Source organism: Paraphaeosphaeria sporulosa (assembly GCF_001642045.1).
Source record: "Paraphaeosphaeria sporulosa strain AP3s5-JAC2a unplaced genomic scaffold CC84scaffold_10, whole genome shotgun sequence".
NCBI lineage: Eukaryota > Fungi > Ascomycota > Dothideomycetes > Pleosporales > Didymosphaeriaceae > Paraphaeosphaeria > Paraphaeosphaeria sporulosa.
This window is the reverse complement of record NW_017253369.1, coordinates 1,215,035-1,228,226: the sequence shown is the minus strand read 5'-3', so window position 1 is coordinate 1,228,226 and position 13,192 is coordinate 1,215,035. Positions and strand designations below refer to the sequence as shown.

General features: G+C 52.1%; 5 protein-coding genes across 5 annotated transcripts; 2 read left to right on the top strand and 3 right to left on the bottom strand.

The window, feature by feature from the left end:
* Positions 1 to 68: 68 nt before the first annotated feature.
* On the bottom strand, positions 69 to 1,488 carry CC84DRAFT_1167937 (uncharacterized protein). The gene has a single exon (XM_018179289.1). The coding sequence runs from the start codon at positions 1,398 to 1,400 to the stop codon at positions 174 to 176; it is 1,227 nt and encodes a 408-aa protein (XP_018032153.1). The 5' UTR covers positions 1,401 to 1,488; the 3' UTR covers positions 69 to 173.
* Positions 1,489 to 1,548: 60 nt separating this feature from the next.
* CC84DRAFT_218587 (uncharacterized protein) lies at positions 1,549 to 3,304 on the bottom strand. The gene has a single exon (XM_018185623.1). The coding sequence runs from the start codon at positions 2,927 to 2,929 to the stop codon at positions 1,697 to 1,699; it is 1,233 nt and encodes a 410-aa protein (XP_018032152.1). The 5' UTR covers positions 2,930 to 3,304; the 3' UTR covers positions 1,549 to 1,696.
* A 1,090-nt stretch (positions 3,305 to 4,394) lies between these two features.
* On the top strand, positions 4,395 to 6,017 carry CC84DRAFT_1221262 (uncharacterized protein; the record flags this gene model as incomplete). Its single annotated transcript, XM_018183249.1, has 1 exon — positions 4,395 to 6,017. The coding sequence occupies one exon, from the start codon at positions 4,395 to 4,397 to the stop codon at positions 6,015 to 6,017; it is 1,623 nt and encodes a 540-aa protein (XP_018032151.1).
* Positions 6,018 to 8,282: 2,265 nt separating this feature from the next.
* CC84DRAFT_1100170 (uncharacterized protein) lies at positions 8,283 to 9,422 on the bottom strand (the record flags this gene model as incomplete). Its single annotated transcript, XM_018174854.1, has 1 exon — positions 8,283 to 9,422. One exon carries the CDS (start codon positions 9,420 to 9,422, stop codon positions 8,283 to 8,285), a length of 1,140 nt encoding a protein of 379 aa, XP_018032150.1.
* A 513-nt stretch (positions 9,423 to 9,935) lies between these two features.
* On the top strand, positions 9,936 to 10,581 carry CC84DRAFT_1179812 (uncharacterized protein; the record flags this gene model as incomplete). The annotated part of the gene is made up of 2 exons (XM_018180434.1): positions 9,936 to 10,110; positions 10,148 to 10,581. The coding sequence occupies 2 exons, from the start codon at positions 9,936 to 9,938 to the stop codon at positions 10,579 to 10,581; spliced, it is 609 nt and encodes a 202-aa protein (XP_018032149.1).
* Positions 10,582 to 13,192: the final 2,611 nt, after the last annotated feature.

Here is a 13,192-nt window from a genome sequence, read left to right as displayed (position 1 = left end):
GTTATCTACTAAGGTACTACTCTGGCAGCATCTACTTAAAGTGGCGTGCGATGACTGTTGACGGGTTATATTGGAAATGCACAGATTGAATGGCGTTGGAAAAGCGAATTTGCATCTTTAAGTCACTAGCATCGACATGGAACAAAGTCTTTTTAGCATGATACGGCCTCCTCCTAATCGAATTCGAACAATCGCCCCTTCATGGTCGGCTCATATGGCGGGATTTCCAACGGCTTCGGCGCGTGGTCTTGATTGCAGTTCACTTCCGCCCACCTGAGCCATCCACCATATGTGCCTTCTTTGCAGTCCGTTCCATCATGCTTTCTCCACCACATTCCTAAAGTGTCCGCACCGAACAGCTTCGCCGAGAAACTGTGCCCTAATTTCATGCACCAGCTCTCAGCAATGGCCTTCTCAACGATGGTTCTCGCCAGCTTCTGGTCTTCGCTCTCTTTCTCTTTAGCACCAGGTAAAGAAATACTGAAGAGCTCATGCTGCTTCTTACTCGTCCAATTCGTAAGCTGTTCGTGTACGTAGGTGTGGTCGATCATGCTGTAGAACCAACACTTCTCCCGCACGTACTGAGGCCCGTTCCAGCCGTCCTGCTCGTCAAGCCACCGCTGCGCAGCACCCAGACATTGGATCTGAACTGCATAGTCTGTCATTGCGGCATCGTCGATCACCATATTGTCCTTGTCCTCTTCCTCTACAGTAACTTCCTGCGGCACTCGCATTAGCGGCACATGGCTGACAAGCGGATGCTTCGAAGCGCCTTTCGTATTCGTTTTCCCTTTCCAAAGTTTGAGCAGGATGTAGTGGGCCCGTTCGATAAGCGGGTTATCCGGCGTGGACATCAACCAGAAGTTTACCGCTGAGATTTCGGGTGGCTCGCCCATGGTAAAACCCGCGAAGTCAAAAGGTGAATTCGTGTTCGCAATTCTTGTAGTCCAGAGCGAGTCAAGATTTCCAAAGTGCAGTACTCCAACGTCCATATACACGCCACCATACCGCAGCAATAGCGGGAACCGGACGAGATCGGAGGTGTGTTGCGCTGCGTAACCCCCATCCAGGTTTCCCTCCCGGAAAGCGTCAGGTACTACGGACGGCGAAGTGACATCGATGAAGCGCGAGACGTTCAGCGGTGAATTAGGGACTGTATCGACAATGTATACGGTCCAGCCAAGTGGATTATACCGGCGATGCCAAGCAATGACGTTACGCAGGAGGTACGGCGGAAGCGTGTGAATGCCCGTCATCCAGAAAGCGAAGATAGACTTAGATTTTGAGTGAGGTTTGGGAAGCTCAGGAGAGCTGAGTGAAGAAGGGAGCTTGTTCAGGTCTATTGGGGGCCATGGGTCGTATGGCAGAGAGGACGTCCCTGAAATTGGTGGATATTGCATCTTGGTAACGGAAGAAGAGCGTGATTGACACTGCAGAGGGCGAACTTTTGCTATTTAGAGAGCAGATTACAATATTGCGCAGTAAAGAAAGTTAAGCTGATATCTGAAGCTGTGACAGCTCGAGATCTGAGAAGGCTGCTCATCTCGACTCATCTTCAGACGCTTACCAGATCGGGCAAGGGTCAGGCTCACAAAAGTGGGACCGTATATGGCCTCTTCCCCATTGGCGCACTGCTACAAATGCAGCACATGAGGTTCCATGATTGAGCGTGTATACAATAATGTGTCCGTATCTCCTACGAACTTTCACAGCTCGGTATAACAACTTCCGGGGGCGGTGGCGGTGGTGGCCAGCATATATCTGGCGGGGTGCATGGATTTCCCGTTCCATTGTAATCAAATGACACCTCGGGGAACGCCTGCTGGACTTCCGCAGAGCCTTTCAATACGCCCTCTCCCTTTCCGACGAGCATTTCAAAAAAGTCTCCTACAACGGTTCGCGATACTTGTAGAAATCTCTCTGCGGTTATGGCCCCTTCCCCACCAGCAAATCCATTTGCCTGCTTCAAGAAAATCAGGTCCGAGTAGTCGCTGTGATTTGTGTGGCCCACGATGCGAAGACTTTTCGTCCAAGAAGATTGGAACGACTCGAAAAGCGGCCAAGTGGGATCGTGGCCTGCGAACGGATCATGCATATCGCTTGAGAGAAGAAGCGTTGGAACACGAGTGTTGAGCGAGGACGAGTTTGACCCCCCGATCCCGAAGAACGTACCGTCGATGTTGATCGCTCCGAGAAATTTCTTGCTGTGCGAAGTAGTCCGGTTCTTTTCAACAAGAAGTTGGCTTACCGCCGCGCTTCCACCCAGCGAATGCCCAAAGAACGCAAAACGCCTCAAATCCAGTGGGACGCCTAGCTCCTTCGAGATTTTTGGCAAGGCGTCAAGAACGGCGGAATTATCAGCAAGGCGATACGCCTGAACGTCGTCAATCACTTCTGGACACGGGTTCCATAAGAAGCTTTTTCCCACGAAGCCAGTTCCGTTGGGATATTGTATGTATGGCGCCTCCCACGGATGGTCTACGGTGACGACTGGGTATCCTCTGCTTGCCATCTCTGAGATCAGGCCGGTGAAAAACCGCGTTGGCGGACCTGCCATAGCGGGTCCGAAGAATAGCGTTGGAAGACGCAGCTTGTCGTGCTCTCTTCGCGAGAGAGGTTTCCCATTCATAGCTAGGGTAGCGGTGATATTGCTGAAGGTTCCGTGTGCCACCCCAAAGTATACATCGTAAGCGGTACCCAGTTCATCCCAAATGTACTTCTGTGCCGGCGCTTCGTCGTGTGTTGGGTAGTAAACATTTACCAGCACCGACTTGCTGACACCTTCAGGTGCAACCGTATCATTCGTAGTCGTGTGTCTGAGGACGTAAGGCTTTGTGCCGACATTATATGGCCCTGTTGGCGGCGGAAGACTCAATCCCGAGACTCGAACAATGAAAGGGACGAATAGATATAAACAAGACAATACCATTATTGCAGTATCACTAGACCACGAAAAGAGGCTGAGGAGGCAGCAGCCTTTGTACTTGCTACTCGACGTGGACTGTCATCCTAGCTAATCCCAAACAGGAAGCTCGCAATATACTGACATTTGTAGCCAATCGCATGGGCCCTCGGATGGTCTGCATCTTCGGGAAGCCTCGTTCCTCGCTCCATGCCCTTATTTCCACATTGACGTAAATCTTCTAGGCAGCAGCAATATACCTGCACCTGGCACAAAAGTCAGCGAGAGGCCTCCAAGCATAGTATCAATAATTCCAAATACTTACTGTTGCATCAATCTTATCCCAGTCTAATCTCATTGACCTCAAGTGCTTTTGCGACCTGTGTTATCCTCTGTATGAGTTGTCGTAGGAATACAAGCTGACGTTTGGTGCACTTGCCTTGGTGTTCGCCCGCGCTGCCCAATCGGTAACATCGACACCACCCTCTGAGCCAGCTTAGATATGGGCATGAGGTCGGGCGGCGAGGAATGAGATTGTCCGAAGTGACAGGCCCGAGGCCCTTAGAAAAGGCTAAGCTTGTAGATTTCCTTTTGGTAGACTTGGCGAATCCGCGAGTTTTGCTGATCAGGTCCAAACATCTAGGTCCGCCACAGCGCCAACGTGGACTTTGGATCGTCGATTTCAAGGGGTAAAGAGTGTTGAAGGAGTCGAAGCCTTCGCCAGTGTGGCTTGAGTGGTCGATGGACTTGGACTGTGGCAATCTGGCGACAGAATCTTTACCGGAGGTGGAAGGGCGTGCTTGTCGGAAGCGGAGGAGGAGAGTTTCTGCGGCTGGTCAAGATCCCATCATTGAATAGGTAATGCAAGAACGGTCGGGGTGTTGTGCTGTCGGAAAGGTGGCTCGGTTCGAGAGTGCATAATCTCTGTTGGGCATTGCAAGCCATCACACACAACTTCAAAAGCCTCATATTTATTGTTCGCGGTGGTTTTCGATGCAATTTCTCATGTTCACCACTAGAAAAGAATTAAGAGAGTCTGATTGCGAACGCACGTCTCAAGTGTTCATGAAGACGAGCGACAGACAGTTTGGAAGCCGGTGAAGTAAATTTTGCGAGTAGAGCGTTCCAAAGAAGTGGTGGAAGGATCGCGGTCGGTGAGATTGTTAAAGGTATAGCAAGCAGAAAATAAGCTGCTAGACTCGTTCAATGGCTTGTTTATATCATCTTCTCTAGTTCATCTACTTCCTAGTCGGTAGGCAAGGATAACATGACGTCTAATGAGCTCTTTGTTTGCAATCAGGCTTTATCCGATTGTCCTTGTCCAAGGGCAAACACAATGCATTATAGCTGCTTCTATTTCCTATCGTATTACATTGTGAGGCATCCATTGACCGTCCTATGCAGCGTCATGCTCCGTACATATGGAGGCCATGTACCTCAATATCGCCTCATTTACTCAGACTGCGCACTCAATCAACAGGCGAAAGCTAAAATGTTTTCCAGACACTCCAACCCCCAAATCATCACTGAATCATTGGATTCAGGGCCCGGTGCCTCCGAGAGGCTTTTCACTATCCTTAATCGCGACGACCGTTTCAGGCTCGCGGAAGACCCGACTGTCGAGGCAGGTAACCTTGATAATGACATCCACCCCATATTCCAGCACGCACGATTTCTAGGAGAGAGCGATCATCTTAAGCAGGCACTCCAGCTAGCATCACTCTATCTTACTACACCCACTCTGCTTGAATTCTATCTGCCGCTTGTGTTCGGAGACCACGTTACGATTGATGGAAGATTTCACAGAGTTTTGGTTCGACCCCACGATTCAGATCGAGAGCACGAGACTCAAACTATTGAATTATTTCTGATGTGCATGTCGCATACTACCAAGTGGGAATGGGTGGACTTCGAAACAGGGAAAAAGTGGGGCAGCACACAGCATTACTTCGACGAGTCGCCCAAGTATCGTCACACAGAACAGTGTCCTACCCTCGAATATAAAGGAAAGACGTATTTCCACAACGAAGACAAGGGTTATCTAATCAGACTCAATCGAGGCATACTTGACTTCTACCTTGATGAAGAGACGGGGTACGTGACGCGTTCCCGCTGTGAGCAATTCCGTCACGACTTCCAGCTCGCGCTTCTACTGGGGCATGAGATTGCACACGCGTTTGGTGCGATGTGTCATGACGATTTAGCAGAGCCGTGGCTTGCGGTGGATCACCCTAGAAATGAGCTGGGCTTTGCGTGGGAGAACTTTGTCTTTTGCGCCCTGATCGACCCGGTGGACAGAGAGCCCAGAGGAAAATACATCCATGTATACAGAACGTGGCAGAGTAGAGAGTTTCGTCAAAATTATAAGAGTACCGAGCAGACGGCAGTTCCAGTTGCCTGGACGGCGCAGTGGTTCCGTAGGAAGACGTGGGGGACCATCAGAATGTATGGCTATAACGCAGTGAACCTGCCTAATCCCACACTCAAGATCTATTTTACGGCCTGGGGTCGCTACATTGTGTTTACTGATGATGAAGACGCGCGGGCGGATCTCGATTTGGCTCGGTTTAGCGCAAGTCTGAGTCTGAGCTATCTGTTTGTGAAGGGAAGCCCCAGTTCGGTTGCTATGGAGGATATCAGTGGGGCTGCGTGGATGCCAATGATTGCCTCAGCGAAGCAACCGCTCATGGCGACACCACAGCGTCGCTTCGATGAAGAGCTTGTGGATGATACGTGGTACCTTCAAAATGCCAAAGCCCGCGAGAAGGCTACTTGGCGAGTACAGGAGGTAGCTGAGAAGAGGTCGAAGAGGCTTGCGGAAACGAGCATGGTCTCGATAGCAGCCGGACTCATGAAGGCATCCAGACATGCAGCCAGACTCATAAATTCATCTGCACTTGTAGTCAAACCCAGGCCGCAGAGACTGTCAGTGGCAGCGGGGCCGATGTGTTCGAGCAGCAGTCATCTTCCCCTACACACGTCAGAAGCCGCGCTAAGCGTTTACGAAATGGCGAACATCTCGACCCATTCCTGCCGAGCAAGAAGGCTCGACGAGGCTACTGATTCGAGACGGATTCGACGATACAGCAATGCCTCCTCATTCTCTAGCATCTAAGCATAGCATCAAATCTTGCCTTCCGCAACGCATATTCCTTGTAGTGTCTGCATCTCAATTAGCGTATACCCTCTAGCATACCATAGTACCATGTCCAATACATCCAGTCTCACCAATATCTCGTCTCCCACGTAGTTCCACAGTTCACACCCCAGTCCCTGCACCTCATCTCCCCTTTGCCATACTCAACCGCCCAATGCATCGCCTCCACGATCAATACGTCCAGACCGCCTTTTCAATTCTATCCCATGGTGTTGGTGAGCCCAAGGTCACGCAGCCTTACACCATGGGGAAGACACGGCAACCCGGCATGCCTAAGTTTCTATTTTCGCTGCTCCCGCCTACGTGCACAGCCCCCGAACACTCGAACACGGCATACCAGGCCTAGTTTCTTGCTGCAAGACCGGTAGCCTGCATACACGGCACGCCCAAAACGTTGATCTGCCCGGGAATGCTGCGATCAATCGGGTAGACATGTCATTCGAACGCTCTGGTCGGAGCAGACCTTCGGGCGATGGCGTACATGTAGTGGGAGAAAGTGGCGAGACTGCGCGCCCACATCGCCGGAAAAGCCGCTTTTCAATGCGCGGTCGCAGCGCTGGCCTCGCATGTCGACTTATCGATAGATTCACCTCCAGAAGCGTTCTTACTGGCTTTGTGTAGGTGTATGCTGTGGAGAGATGGTCGCATACAGCAGGTGACGGTTCAGACCCACTCCCCTCGGTTTACCGGTACCAGTAGGCTTAGCCCCTACCGGTAGCGGATAAGAAAAAGCCTTTTAGCCCCCAAACACTCCTCACTCGATATCCGTGGGCACGGCAGAGGTGGTTACACAGCTAGATGCGTAGCGGGAACGACAGGATACGGCAGGCGCGCAGGAGGGCTGGTGAGTGTTGCGGGAGCGAGTGACGATCGTTGCCCAGATTGGGTAGTGTGTAGGTAGCAAGAGACAAGAATACAGTACCAACAGTACCGTAGACATTCTGATTCCGGCACCTTCCTGCTAAGCGAAATCTCTTGAGGCAGACTTCTCCATTGTGATGAAACCTTTAATGTATCACGTCAAGTCGTTCCCGCTGTTACACTCAGCACGCGACATTTATCCGTTACAGACCACTGTGCAAAAAAAATTAGTAGACAGAACCTTATACAAAATCTACGTATACCATCGTTACCACGCAATCTCCACAGGCCACTCGTTCTCCTCGCTTGCGCACATCATCCCTCCCGCATGTCAGGCTCCCTTCAAGGCGCATTTTCCCCTGCTGACTAAACCTCTCACCCGTCTACCCTACCTCCCACCACCACAATATTCAGGTTTAAATAAATTGAAATTAGGTTTGGCCGACGTATACTATTGCGGTAACCTGCAGCCCACGTGACACGCACATGCAGGGGTGGAGAAACCGCTCCCCTGGAAATGTGGAGATCATCTGCAGGTTTTCATCTTGGATGAAGTAGTCGCAGATGCAGGAGGGAGGCTTAGACGGTGCGCTGTGTTGCAAAGAGGCAATTTTGATTGTTGACTGCTATATTGGCGTCTGAAAATGTCGTGTCATGTCATCTTTTCTCTATTCCATCATCAGTCCGAGGAGCATCTCGGAAAGATCATCATCAAAAGGAGCATTTCTGGGGTCCAAGTGCCTCGGAGCATTGCTGGTTTAGGTCGCGTGCAGAAGCGAGGCGCGACGTAAGTGTCAATTTGTATGGGGCGCGATGGGCGACGTTGCGTAGGATGGAGACGTCGCTGGTGACCTTTATTCAGGGCAGAAGGGGTGCCTGAATCGTGATGTGCCTGAGATGTGGCGTCGAAAGGAGACGGTCAGGTTCTAAGTGGGGAACCTGTGTGGATGATGACATGCTCGAGGGACCTCGGTCGGCTGGGTGACATTCCAGGGTTGGTTCAAGGGTCGGTCCGCGGAGGGTTGCTTGCTGCCCATGAAAGAAGATTCATGGACAGCGAGATTAGGGAGGTCAAAGCGTGTAAAGAACTCAAAGAGAAACACTGTAATGAGGATGGGTTACATGCCTTCAAACAGCCTCCGTGTGGAAGTTCCTGTTCGCAACATCTGTTCCCAGAAATGCTATGTACAACCCGATTAAAATTGGCCCCCAAATGATTCCACCCTAAAGTTCCAAGTAAAAGTTGACAAGCGAGGGTATCAATACGAAGAAGTAAGCAATGAGTACAGCAGCAGGAAGCTGCTGGTACGCAACCTGAATGCAACGCTCAAGGACATGCCAGACATGCAAGAATGACAAGGTCTACCGATTCCTCCACCCGCGGGCCAAATTCCATCGTGATTCAAGTTCCCGTGCTCGCGCTGAGGCTTCCTTTCGCTTCTGTGCGGCCATCTCCGCCTGACTTTGCGCATAATCTGGGAGTTCGTCGTCCGGTGGGCGCTCGGAATCAGACAGGCCAAGTCTCTCCAGCTCCAGGTTGATGGTATTTAAATTGGGTCGGAGAGGGGAAGATGGACCGTTCATATCGTACGAATCTCTTCGCGGAAGAGCTGAGCTTGAGATCTGGGGAAGCGCTGAGCTGGATACTGAATAGTCTCTCGGGCCCTGTGGTGGCATCCAATCGTAGTCAGGTACTGGTACTGGCACAGATTGGGCAGGAGTTTCGCGAGCCAGCAGTGGTATCCTGTCATTCTGGGTACCGCGCGCAAATAGCGACCCTTGGAGTCGCGGTGTTTCCATTGGCGAGAGAGCGTCGAAGCCACCAGGAAGTCCAGCAGTGGCTTCTGCAAAAAGGTGGAAGTCCGTGGTATCGCCAAACGCAGCGTGTGTTTCAGTGGGCGAAACCCATGTGTGTGGTCGAGGAGCGTCCGAGATGGACTCGCGAGCAGTTGATGATGATATTGTGCTTGATTCCGGAAACGTTGAACCTCTTCGTGGGCGCGGGTCTATTGGTTCGAATGGTGTGCCCAAGGATACTGCGCGTTGTTGCTCCGTGACTTGTGGTCGGGGCGTGTACGCTTGGTATTGAGGGATATCAGGGTAGTGTGCGGCCGCTGAATGAGCGCGCTGCATGTCCAGTGGGTGCGGTGGACTATATTGGAGCGGCGAACTGGGCATACTACGAGACTGGTGGTGGTGCGGAGGCAGCCCGGGACTAAGATTCCCGTTGGAAGAAGTGCGCCTATGAGTGTTCAGAGGCGCAGGCTGAAGATGCGATGCGTCCGAGTGGTCGTAGGGCTTTTTCTTTATTAGGTTCAGTAATCCGGGTTTGTGTTTCTTCTTCTGTGATTCAGGGGATGGCGGCAGCGGCTTATCGAGCTGCACGGTCGTCGTTATTGAAGGTACTGGCGGTTGATTTGCCGAGGCGGATCGTGTAGCGTGGTGACGGGTCGTTGTAGCTTGGTAGGCGGACTGTTCCTGACGGCGTCTAGTGCTTGGCATAGCGAACCATAACTCGGTTTCGTCGTCGCTGGTAGCACTACGGGATCGATTACGGGGTGTAGCCATGCGGTCGTCTTGTTTAGTGTCGGGGGACACTTGAAGAAATATAAAGCTGGACGAGATAAGCGACTTCGCCGTGAACGACAGATCTGGGTTGCAGGTGGCGAGAGTCGTTGGGCCCGTCAGCAGCTGAGCGTCGGGTATCATTCTAGAAGTAAATACTATCGAAGCTGGGCAAGTTGTATTCCAGGCTGGCGTTGTGCCAGGGTGCAAGCTGGGTCGGCACAGGGGTTGCAGTAGCGGTTGCAGGTGTTGATTATGGGCTTCTGCATGCGGCGGTATTCAGCCAAATACTGTGGTCCAGAGCCGGGCTGTAGATTGGTGGAACGGGAGCCAGTGAACAATGCAGGAACGTGGTATGTGTGGGTAGCTTAGGACGCGAGGTTGTATATGGCTGGATTAGAGAGCGGCGCAGTCGTTGTACTGTAGGCGTAGGCGCAGGGGTGCAGCACCATGGGCGATGACGGTGATATGTATTCGGCAACACACCGTCCTGGCAACCATTCCCCCAGTCGTCGGAACGGAGCAGTGAGCGGGCGCTATCAGGGACCCAAAGCGTACGAAGAGGCCTTTGCGGAGATTGCTGCGAAACCGCCCATTTTTCAAAAGGCCGTGACAAAGAGACCCCGTCTGCAGGATCTCAGGCCAACACTGCGGTTGGCTAGACAGGGAGCATACTCCCGCGAGGCTTCAAGAGTTGGGATTCGCGCGTATGGAGCCCGCCTTGGTCAGTCCGACGGCCCTGCGGCGGCGACCTGATGATGCCTGGCGACAGCAAGGCGACGCTCCGGCAACCCTCGCTCACGCGCACAGTGCCGCAGCTGCTCGCCTCAGCGGGGCACAAATGCACAGCAGCACCCTCGTCGTGCTTGGCCGTGTTCCGTTGAGGAAAGGCGAGGTCGACGGCGATTTTGTGGTGATCTGCCAGGGGACAGGTGCACTGCCTCCCTGCCGACTAAGAATAGGCCCGCTACGCCCATTGCGACTAACTCCACCCGAAATGTTCCTCATCGCTCCCACAGCGATGCGACCGTCACGGCGCCGCCGCAAAGAACAAACGAGATTGACAGCTGCTTGTTCGAGCCTTTTCGTGGGGTAAATTGCTGGTGATCACGGCCGTCGTCCGAGCTCGCGCCATCACTCCTGTACGAAAGACTACCAAATAGGCAGCCCACCGTGCGTGGTTGCAGAACGCCCGAAACACTGTACCGTTTCCGTGCCTTCACAGTTCCGCACACTTCGCACGAGCGTGAAATGACACTACAGCCTCAGAGTACTCCTAGCAGCTGCCATGCCCGATCTACGCCCACCCAACACCTTGCCATGACCCGATCAACAATACCGAGCCTGGCTGTACACACAATGAGGTGCTTTGTGTCCTTCCCACAGCCTCGTCGACCATTGCCGCCCTGGCAGGATCATTAGGGGCATGTCTAGCGCACTACTCCATCAGGGGGCATCCTTTGAGGTCTGGGTCATCATCCCAATGTGCCGAGCACAAAGAATACCAACAAACAGTAAGGCGGTAATACGAGCCACTGAAACGGGAAACACTTCAAGAGGAGCAATGGTGACCTAAAACGAGCAATCTTTGTTCGGATGAAACCATTGCAGTCACAGTAATCGCTGACCAACACGCATTTACCTCAGCACAGTGCACTTGCCGACGGCGTATGCCCGTATACGACCCGCGGCTGAACGCCATTGCCCATTAGTCAGTTCGCACTTCGCTTCTTTCGACTTCGCTTTTCATTGCGAGATGCGACTCCACAGATGAACGTTGATGACGTAGTGATTGATCATCCCGCCATGAAAGTTGAGTGCAGAACTACCAGTGTCCATATCATAATGTTAATGCTAGCTATTGATAGCATTCTGTCAAGACTCATCATGAACGAGCGATGCGACAACAGACGGGAGATGATCGGTGACTTTGAAACTAGACCTGTTGAAGAGAACAAACAACAAATCCTACGAGGCTGACTCGCGGCACGAACATGTGATTCAGGCTTTGGAAAAGGACAGCACCCAGAATGGATAATAGCCTTCGAAGTTTGACTATTCCCTTTTTGACGGTGTTTTATGGACTCGTCCAACACGTTGTGCCGCTCAGGATCATCTAGCTATAGTGCGACCCCACAGATACGCGAGTTGTTTGTCTCGTCTGATTCCTTCGCGTCCCCATCTACAAGACTCGGCGAGAAGGAGCTTCTACGACCCGTTCTCCGGTGGGGCGTTGCGGTGAGCGATGTCACGCAAGAATGTACGGACATAATTCGTTACAGACAGTATCTTCTTCAATCTGCTCTCTCATAATGGCCGGGAGGTGTTTCCTTGACAAGCAAGAGCTCCACATCGTCTATCAACAACTGAACCGCGCTAGGCGGCTCCGTGGCCCCCAAAGTTAACCTCCGCACGCTAGGTGGAGTTCATATTTCATCACGGATGGGCGGCTTGCTTTTACGCCCGGCAAGGTACACCAATGCCTCGAGATCACTTTCCATATGACATGCGCACTCGCGCGACTATACATTGCAGCGTACCTTGCGTCATATGTACTTATACCGAAAAGCCCAGAAAAATCGAACAGGTTCGAAAGCAGGGAATCTATTAATCACCAGACTGGTATTGGTACATCCAGGCGAGTCTCGGCGAGATGGTTACATCTGTCCCGACCGTAACTCAAAAACAGGAACAGGAACAGCAATAACCACCACATCACGAGTGGAGCCTCTTGACCAAACGAAGCCACCGTTTCCAAGCATGTTTCGAATCCACAAATCCACTTACGATACTCCGTTTCAGGCAGGCCCCCAAAGCGGCCATCAACTCCGGAGCCTCAGCGCCATCTCAAAATGTCCGCACCAAGGTCATCGTTCACGCTGTACGCTAATCTCAGCTTATCTCGGCTTCCGCACCAAACATCATCGCTCGCAGCTTTTTCTTGTGTAATGCAAATGTTCCTAAGTGGGGTCGGAGAGTGCGTGGGGCCGTGTTGGGGGCCCGGAGATTGGGCACGCCCCGGAGTTCGGAGGCGTGAGGTCAGCAAGAGAGGAGTTGATGTAGGGCTGATGCGATCGCGCGGATATAGTTAGGCGCGAGATCGCGGTGATTTGTCTTGTCGAATGGGCGGTTTTGGGAGAGTCGGGTCATGTTTAACTATGGACAAAGCGAGGTGGCTGAATAGGGAAGTCCGTGATGATTGCTGGGTCATCCTCGTGGACTTCACACGCCCGCTGTTAGTGTTAGTTTGATGTTGAGAGTGTTCACAGTATTTGCTTTGGCCTGGCGACTCATGCACTGAGCTAAGTCACGATTTGAGCACTCTGTCTACGTTTCGACCACCAAGCGTAGGACTGCATTTCCCATGAAAATCTCGCAAGCGCATCGACTTCTTTCTCTACCATATCGCCATTGATGTTCTAAAAATCCTCCTGATTGGTAACACCCTCCAACTCACCGAAATTATTGGCAAGGTTCGCTCTTCGCGCCGAATGACAAAAGCATGCGAGATAGAACGTCCTCTGAATAAAAGCGTTTCGCTCCCTGTTCGGCAACATCAACACAATGTCCTGAACTCGTTTTCATTCCATACACGCCTGAAGAATTGTTTCATCCTCTTCAGCCGACCAATCCGCATCTATGCCACTTGCCTCCTCGAGATCCTCACCACCCGTTCTTTCCAGTTTCTCCGCACTCTTTTCTTCCGC